The sequence below is a fragment of the Squalius cephalus genome (genome assembly GCF_949319135.1).
Source record: "Squalius cephalus genome assembly, chromosome: 12".
NCBI lineage: Eukaryota > Metazoa > Chordata > Actinopteri > Cypriniformes > Leuciscidae > Squalius > Squalius cephalus.
The window spans coordinates 37,781,322-37,791,321 of record NC_137133.1 but is presented as its reverse complement, the minus strand read 5'-3'; the positions used below and the strand labels follow the sequence as shown (position 1 = coordinate 37,791,321).

General features: G+C 36.1%; 1 protein-coding gene across 3 annotated transcripts in view; it reads left to right on the top strand.

Annotated features, from left to right (window-relative positions):
• Window positions 1–10,000, top strand: part of wasf1 (WASP family member 1) — a 59,045-nt gene that overhangs the window by 29,072 nt on the left and 19,973 nt on the right. For all 3 annotated transcript variants that reach the window (XR_013822966.1, XM_079888969.1, XM_079888970.1), the window contains exon 4: window positions 7,005–7,158. Coding sequence is in view for 2 of the 3 variants with exons in the window: in XM_079888969.1 (XP_079745095.1) it covers window positions 7,005–7,158 (154 nt within the window). In the remaining variant the exon portion in view is untranslated. The remainder of the gene's footprint in view (window positions 1–7,004; window positions 7,159–10,000) is intronic.

The window sequence follows — 10,000 nt, the reverse complement described above, 5'->3', positions numbered from 1 at the left end:
AAAACTACTCAAACACTGGGTTGTTACGTCTGACCCAGGATCTGTTTAACACAAAAACTACACAAACACTGGGTTGTTACGTCTGACCCAGGATCTGGGTAACACAAAAACTACCCAAACACTGGGTTGTTACGTCTGACCCAGGATCTGGGTAACACAAAAACTACTCAAACACTGGGTTGTTATGCCTGACCCAGGATCTGTTTAACACAAAAACTACTCAAACACTGGGTTGTTACGTCTGACCTAGGATCTGTTTAACACAAAAACTACCCAAACACTGGGTTGTTACGTCTGACCCAGGATCTGTTTAACACAAAAACTACCCAAACACTGGGTTGTTACGTCTGACCCAGGATCTGTTTAACACAAAAACTACACAAACACTGGGTTGTTACATCTGACCCAGGATCTGTGTAACACAAAAACTACACAAACACTGGGTTGTTACGTCTGACCCAGGATCTGTTTAACACAAAAACTACCCAAACACTGAGTTGTTACGTCTGACCCAGGATCTGTGTAACACAAAAACTACTCAAACACTGGGTTGTTACGTCTGACTCAGGATCTGGGCAACACAAAAACTACCCAAACATTAAATGGGTGTAAACATAGGACGGTTGTGAGAGCACTAGTCTGAGAGAGAGAGAGAGAGAGAGAGAGAGAGCTGTAATGATGACCTCGTCCCTCTCATGCTCCTCCGCTCTTTTTATCAGCCTGAAACAATTTCAATTACAGCGTGCTTGGTGAACTCCAGTCCCTGTAAACAGGTTTATTGCGTCTCTCAGTCCGGGTCGATCCACTAAAGCGGCGGCTCTCGGTTCCTGAGGATAATAACTGTAACGCTGAAGAGAGAATCACTGAGGAGATCTGGTGATCCGTGTCGGCCTCATCCGTCAATCCAATCCTGCTGCAGATCCACATGTGAAGATCTGAAGTGAAAAGCCCTGGAGGATCTGCAGCACTTGAGGCGTATGACGACGAATCTGGACATGATGAACACCTAAAATGATCTCAAAAAGCTAATTGTTTTGCAAATATTATGCATGCAAAACATTCTATGAAAATCCTGAAATCAACACTGAAAACGTTCAGGGAATGCATGAATTAAATGAAATAAATGCAAAAATGCATAAACATACATGAAATATTTGTACTATTAAAAATATAAAGTATTTATTACTCTCACTCACTCACTCACTCACTTACTCACACTTAGACACACTCACACACTCAAACACACACACACACACACACACTTAGACACACTTAAACACTCAAACACACACACACACACACACACACTTAGACACACTCACACACTCAAACACACACACACACACACACACACACACACACACACACACACACTCACTCACACTTAGACACACACACACACACACACACACACACACACTTAGACACACTCAAGCACACACTTACACTCAAACACACACACACTCACAATGCAATGTTGCTCTGGATTAAAGCATCTGCCAAATGCATAAACACACATTAAATATTTTTACTATTAAAAATGTATTTATCAATCTGCAATATTTCAAATGGCACACTCAGTCACACACACACACACACACACACACACACACACACACACGCACACACAACTGTTAAAAAATGTTACTTTCAAAATGATCTGATGCTCTCTCTTATTATAATCGAGTGAACAGTGAGATTGTGTGACAGCAGCTCGTGAGAAAAAAACAGACGCACATATGAACATTCATATTTGAAATGTTTTAAGATTCATGGAGAAAACGGAAAACCGCGGTTTACTGACCAAATATATACGGGACGCATCTGATCTGAATTAGCCAGTCATCTGTGGTGAACCGAGGGTCATTACGGCTCAGTCAGCAGGACTCGTAACCATCAGTTCCCCGGAAACACAAGAAGAAACCTTTCAAGTGCTCCAGAAAACACTGTTAGTTTGTGGGTTGTTTTACGATAATCTTACTAACTATCTCTGAGCAACGCAAAACATCAGCATTACCCTCGGGAAACAAACCAGAGGAACGAGAGAGAGCGTTTCAAAGAGGAGAGAGAGAAAGATGAAACTGATTACGGATGAAAATTCATGAAATGGAAACATTTATGTTTTATAATTGTACATGGTCCCTTTATACATAGAGGAAAGGAAAGAAAGAGTAAAAAAGGTAAAACCAACATACAGATTAATGATGAGAGAGAGAGAGAGAGAGAGAGAGAGAGATGCTGCAGTGATCAAGAGTAGATAATACACTGAAAAAAATTATTTACTTGATAAACACATTTTAAGTAAATTTTACTGCTTCTGTTCTGTACAACTTACCTGTTATTATCAAGTAAAATCTACTTACTATTGAACTTAACATTTATTTGACATTTAAATGACACTTAACAAAGTAATTAAGTAAATACTATATTTAATTTATTTAATTTCACATATAGAATTAAGTAGCATCTACTTAACTAAGTTAAGTAAATTTAACAATATTTACTCTTTACTTAATGAATATAACACTGAATTAGATCAAACATGTATGCTTTACTTAGAAACATCCAAGTAAATAATACAATAGATATTGTGTAGATTCCACTCTGTATCTACATAATAGAAATAACATAGAATCCTGACACTGAGACCTCAATACTTTGTACACAACACACAATGATGGTAATATTCGATAGATTGTTTGTGTCATTTTGAGTAGAAAATGAATCCAGATGTCATAAAATGGCAAGTTATTAAACCTAACAACAAAAGCAATGATAAAACGGTGTAAATACAGCTGGAAAACAGTGAAAAATCAACCTTATTAATTATTCATGCCCCAGTGCATGATGGGAACACCAGTATTAGGAAAGTTGAGTAGGTTTAACTTAATTTTATATCATTGATATTTACGCTTTACTTTCTACATGCTTGAATTGAGTACAAATATAGGATTTACTTTGTTTTTATGAATTCTAGTCTGACTCTGAACTGACTTTTTCATGTAGAAATTAGTTGTTTTTTCTGTAGCATTTACTTCACCACAGAATCATTTTTATCAGTGTAAACAACACACACACAAACACATGAGATATTTCCAGGTAAATGTGTGTGTGTGTGTTTGATGATTCACTGAAAGTCTTCAATGCTGTATTCATCCAGACTTCTGCCTTCATCTGAAGACCTGCAGCACTTTCACTGCAACAATATTATATCCACTAACCCACCGCGAGCTGCAGATCTGTTTGCGTGTAAAGATTTTCCTACAGTGGCTGTCATGATCTACACACTTCTGTGTGCTTTCAAACACACACACTGCTTATAATGGCCGACGGATCATGTCAGTCAAGCTCCAAAAAACACCATAAAAGCTTCACAAGTGGATCTTAAAAATGAATTCTCTTCTCAAGCCTGCATCAACGTCGAGACTGACCTAAACGACTAATACACGTTTCAATTATTTTGTACGTTTATTTATTATTCAAGCCGGGAAATAATAAACAAATCAGGTTGTAAGTTCTATTCAGACTCCTATATGTTGGGTACAGGGTTGCAAACATCATATAAGACAAATAGAAAATAAAACAGATCCTTTAATATTTCGTTTGACTTCTTGAGGTTGAGCTTTTTTCTAAAGGTTCAAGCACGCTTCTTAAAAAGAAGTGCACTTAATTGTATTGAATGTGTGCTTGTAGTGTTCTTAAAATCTGCTTTTTAAAACTGTATTTGCAGATAATATATTTATAAAATTAAAGGCCGCACTTTATAGGCCTAACATTGTCAAGTTAAATGGTTTATTTTAAATACATTTTAATTATGGTTTAATAATATTTTGTCGTGCTTTAAAGTACACTTATTTTAATGCGTTGACTAATATACTAAAGCACATGTAAAGTTAAGTTAATAAGTTAATATACTGTAAATGTCGTAAATGGCATCTTTATCATTACAAATGTGTAAAAGGTAATATATTTAAATACATGAGATGCAAGTTTAAAATAGAAATGACTTTAAAGTATATTGTGTTTTACCATAAATGCTTGTCAGACACATTTGGTTTAACACTTTAAACCATATTTCAAAAACAATTGAAGTAATTATAAAATTATATCAAATGTTTTTGACCTACTTAAGTGGCTCAAAGTTCAACTAATTGCATTTAATATAAATTAAACTATAATACATTTTCATTTAATTGTAAATAACATGCAGTTTAAAGGTTTACACAGTAACGATAAAAAACATTTTTTTGCGGACAGATGACAAAGTTGCGAAAACGATCCATGCAAACGATTAAAACGCTGTATTATTCATGCCAGGCCAGTAGATGGCGATGTCACTCTGTAAAGAAAAACTACACGCCGATAGAGCTATATATGTGTTTTTGTAGTTTACACGATTAGTCAATAATAATGGTATCGTTTTCAAAAACTTGCACTTTGAAACCCGTTTCCAAAAGTATGTGTTTTTGTGCCCCCAAAATGCTGTTGTAGAGTAAATGAACGGCCAAAACGCATAAAAACTTTTCCGTTTTTAGATGAAAAATGTCGAAATGCCCTCAAAAACTACTTTCAGTTCACACTTTTATTCATTTGTTTTACGTATATTAAAGCACTCTTTTTGAAATTATGCTAAAGTGTGCTACTTTTCACAAGGGAATCTTCTTATCCTTCAAAACGAACTTATCCTTTATTTCCTTGAAAGAGGCACATGTGTGTGTTCCTTCTGCCTCGGTTTAAAAGGCACGATATACTTTAAGCGAAATCGAAGAACGAACTGGTGTGACGTCATTTCGAACAAAATCAGAGATCATTTCGGGAGTTTGAAGCAGCTTGCTAAAGTGAACTTTCCAAAAACGTTTGCTCCGGCTGGTAAACGCCTTCGAACTGCCATTGGTCCGTGGTGATGATGTAATAAGTGGGTGTGGCTCTGAGGCTCCGCCCTCTTTGACGTGGAAATCTTCTCCGGTTCATTTCCTCTGTTCATTCCGTCGAGTGAAAACACACACTGAAGAGTTGCTTTATAGTAGAAATTGAAGTGTAATTCTAATTATAAGAGACACTGTTTTCTCACCGCTGTCATTTTTGTTGCATTTATTTTGTTATTTAGAAAGCGCGCAGCACATATTTACATATTCATCTAAACGTCGCTCTCGGCAGCGTGGACGGTAACAGTAAATCGGATTTTAATCGAGTCAATAAAAACAGAAAACGCTTCTGTAATTGTATCTGCTGCATGCATGGAAACCTTATCTGTATATTTTAAAGAATGCACTTTAAAAACAACTTTAAATAGTTCAGTATTTTCTGAAAATGTAAGTCTGCGGGAGTTTTTCAGTTGTTTTATCAAGTCTGAGTAATTAGCACTAGTAACTCAACTAGTAAAAGACTCAAACAACACAGATAAATTCTGTTCGGAGTATCTTTTCATAAATCTACCAAAACAAATAAAGCATAATTTAAAGACCCTGAACACCGGTCACGGAACAGATCAATTGCATTTGTATTCAAAATGAGCTAATTATCATAAATTACTTTAGCAGAAAGGATCGTCTTTATTGTCTGACAATAATTGGGACAATTAGACGATTACAATGATGATTACAGCAGCTCTCGGTTCAGCTGCCAATCAAACGATTTAATTTCATTTTAATTTCCCATCAACCTCAGTGTCACCAGCTGCCTGTCAGCAAAAGAGAAATGAAAGAGTGATGGAAACACTCCTGGATATCAGGAAAGAGACAAAGAAAATGAGAATATGTGCAGAAAGACCGAGGCAAAACTCTGACGGTTGCTGAAGCACCAAAGACACTCTTGACTTCACCAGAGAAAGACAAACATCCGAAGCTTCAGTTTCTCAGTGAGATTGTTTTGTGACTTTTGAAATAAAACCTCTTGTGCTTTACAACAAAAATCACATGAAACACACGTTTGAGTGACTTGCTGCTTTTTTAAAACAATGTCAACAGCAATATAAAAGACATCAATATTAAATAAATACTTCCAATAATAATCACAATTGCCATATTTGAAAAAAAGATCATATAGATAAATTTAGTTTGAAATTTCACTTTCCTTGATCCAAAATGCATACTATTTTCTTACGTTATAGCGCCCCCTATCGCTGTAAACGAACGAGATTTGGCATGTTTACTCAGACTGTCCTGATGTCCGCTTGCACCAATTTTTGTGAAGTTTGGACTTTCCTTTAACAGTATACAGATCAATTAGTCATTATGGGCCACATTTAAAACTGGTTGGCTCGAACCTGCCAAGCGATGACATAATAATAATAAATAATTAACATCCAATAATAAATTAGAACCATCTCTTGATATTACATGGTATACTAAATGCACATTGATGGACCAATGGCTAAACAGGTTTGAAAACGTAGTTTCTGTGAAAACTCAAAGTGGCAGAAAAATGTCATTGGAAAAATGTAAAGATGTCCCAATTTAGACTTGGAGGATTCTGTGGTTCTTGAGACGGTTGTGGATATTTTTGTTGATTTTACCCGATCTAAATCTGCTATATTTACACTTAAAATGCATTTATCGAATTCAAACCAGACCCCTGGAAAATATGAAAAATTCAGTCCAAATGCAAACATGGAGTATTCAGAAGGGTGGATGTAGACTGTGGCTCTTGAGATTAAGTATTTTTCTCTTCTGTAGAGCTGCTTCACAGCTAAAATTAAATCATTCATAATTAATTAATTTTACAACATTAACCTCTTTATACGGTGAAGCTGCTTTGAAACAATCAGTATTGTATAAGGAGCTACAGAAATAAATGTGACTTGACTTGAGACCGATTGGCTATTGGCATCTATTATTGTCATTTTGATCTGATCCAAATCTGCTTTATTTACTTTTAAAATGCATAAATCATAAGTGCAATCTCCATGAGAAAAGATACAAATGCAGTCCGTAGATGGACCAGTTATTTGAGTTACACTAACCTCCTGATGTGTAGATGTTTGATACAGTGTGTGTGTGTTTCAGTGTCTCTTCAGGACATCACGATGAGGAAGGCTTTCCGCAGCTCCACGATCCAGGACCAGCAGCTGTTTGAGCGTCAGTCTCTGCCCGTCCCGATGCAGGAGACGTACGAGCTGTGCGAACAACCTCCACCGCTGAACATCCTCACGCCCTACAGGTCAGAAACACACTCGACTCGTACACTCCAAAACAGTGATGTTACATGACACTGCACAGATAAAACGGTGACATGCCTACGCAGAATCCATAAATAATTCTGTATTATACATTTTGAAGGCCAGACAAGTAATTTGTTGAGGTCAATTTGTAAAGAAAGACTACACGCCTGCGCACATATATAATCAAATGCGCATACCTATAGACTGCACACGTAATAGGCATGTGCGCGTCGTCAGCGTTTTCACAGAGATTTGTGCAGAGATAACCTTTTTTCTAAATTTTACTAAGCTTGCACCTCAGAACCTGTTTCAAGGTTTGCGTTCTCGAGCGTCAAACACTGCTGTTGTGCGAGTGAGCCGTCGGAGCGCGTTGAGGGTTTTCTGTAGAACGGTGTGTGTTAGCGGCTGCTAAGTTAATAACTAATGATCTTTACATCAGAAGTGAATCAATCAAACTAACTTTATCTGGACAATAACTTTATTCTAGATCTGCTGTAAAGCCTAAACACAATCTCTGTTACTGTAATCTCCTATTATCACTGTAAAGCTGCTTTGAAACAGTCTATATTATTAAAAGCGCTGTATAAATGAAGATGACTTGACTTGACTTGAAGCGTCAAAGCTCGTATCGAGTTCGCGGCGCAATTTCTGATGAAGTTTCGTGCCGGAGTGCGTATTATTTTCAGAGAAACACGTGATCAACGAAAAACGAAGCCTCACTTTCTTTCCAGTCACGTGAATGCCTTACTGTCGGAATGTTTGAACCCAGACCACTACTCTACAGGTTTTGGGAATTTTAAGTTCATTTACTCTTTTGTTTTATATAAATAAGCCTATAACCTATGTTACATCATATATTCTGCCATATAAACAGCATAGAAACCATCAAATAAATAGACCACTTGCATCAAGCAACTCTGTTGGTATTTTTATAATTAGTATTAATATAATTGCTACATTTAATTTATTGCCACACTTTAATTTGTGAATTATATTATCAGAAAACTGAACATTTAGCGTTGTCAGGCTTTTATTTGTGCTTCATAGATAAAACAACGGTGCGTCGCACTCGGGTTTATGGCTGCTATACATTTGACCTGCCACAAGATGGCGCTGTTTTCAACACTCTTGATGCTTCGAATCTTTTCAAACAGTCAGGGGAAAGCCTCAGTGCTTCATGAGGCTTCATTTGCCCTACTCTAAAAAATGCAGGGTTGTTTTAACCCAAATTTGGGTCAAATATGCACGAACCGAACCCTTGTCACGTGAGGTGGTGCAGAGAAGTATTCACAACGAGGAATAACTGGAGAAGGAAGACTTTAATTATCAAACACAGCGGTACACAGAGAAACTCAGGAGAAACACTACCAAACACTAACATCGACCGACAAAGACAGAGGAAGAACACAGGGAATATATACATGACAAACAAGGGGAGCTAACGAGTCTAATTAACAAGATACAGCTGAACTAAATGAACTAATGAGGATGGTGATCATAGGAACAAGGAGTGGCGGGAAACTGAATACAATGAACACAAAAGGAAGTCCAGAAGCAGACTGACATGTAACAAAATTTTAATAAAAAAATTTAACACAACGGCTGGGTTTACCCTAATTTGACCCAAATTTGGGTTGATCAACCCAGCATTTTTTAGAGTGATGCAACCAATTAATCCACCTGAGATGGGCCAGTTATTAGACTTAAATTCTATACACTGTAAGAAATCTAAATAAACGTTGAATATTATGAATATAGTTGGTTCTTTTTGCTTTGGATAAAACCACGGAAGCACTTCATGCACTTCATTCCACCGAGCGTTGTTTGTTTTCTTTTCATTTATTTAAATCCAGATAATTGATTAACAAAACATTGATTGAAATTAAGGTACAAATTATAAAAAACTAAAAAACTCCAAACAAACTTTATGAAGTGGTCAAAAATCGTCTCCGCCTCACTCCATATCTCCCGACATATTGTATTCAATCCATTTCGATGCCTTTTATGACGTATCCCATTTTCGATATTTTCTTTCTTAATTAACAGATTAAATTAAAACAAAACATAAACAAATAATATCATAAAATTGTAACAAATACATGAAACCAAATAAATGTACTTAAATGGCTACAACACGCATAAATATAAGACAAAGATTTTTTCAAAGAAGTACGTTTTACAAGAAAATATTTTCTTACGTTATAGCGCCCCCTATCGTTGTAAATGAATGAGATTTGGCATGTTTACTCAGACTGTCCTGATGTCCATTTGCACCATTTTTTGTGAAGTTCGGACATTACATTAACAATTTACAGGTCAGTTAGTCATTATGGGCCACATTTAAAACATGTTGGCTTTAATCTGCCAAGCGATGGGATAAATCAAAATTCTTCGATTTTAATAGTAAATTTTTATCAGGACCAATATCTCAATGCTACATACTAAACTTCATGCACATCAGACCAACGGCCTTTGGATAAACAAGATTTACTAGAAAATACTATTTCAGATTCAAGATTTCATGTTTAATTCAATTGCCAGTTCTTTAATTATTTGTGAAATGTACTAGAAATTTCTGAGTCTATATTTTTCAAAGTAAATCCTACACCAAATATTTTGTATTTTTAAAACCGCATTGAGACAGCAGTGAAGTTAAATGGACATCATCAAATACCCCACAGATGTTCCTCACAGGTGGAGATCTTAAAGTCTTAAAGGAGAAGTTCACTTTTAAAATGAAAATTCTGTCATCATATACTCACCCTCATGTTGTTTCAAACCTGTATGAATTTCTTTCTTCTGCTGAACAGAAAGGAAGATATTTAGAAGAATATCAGTAAC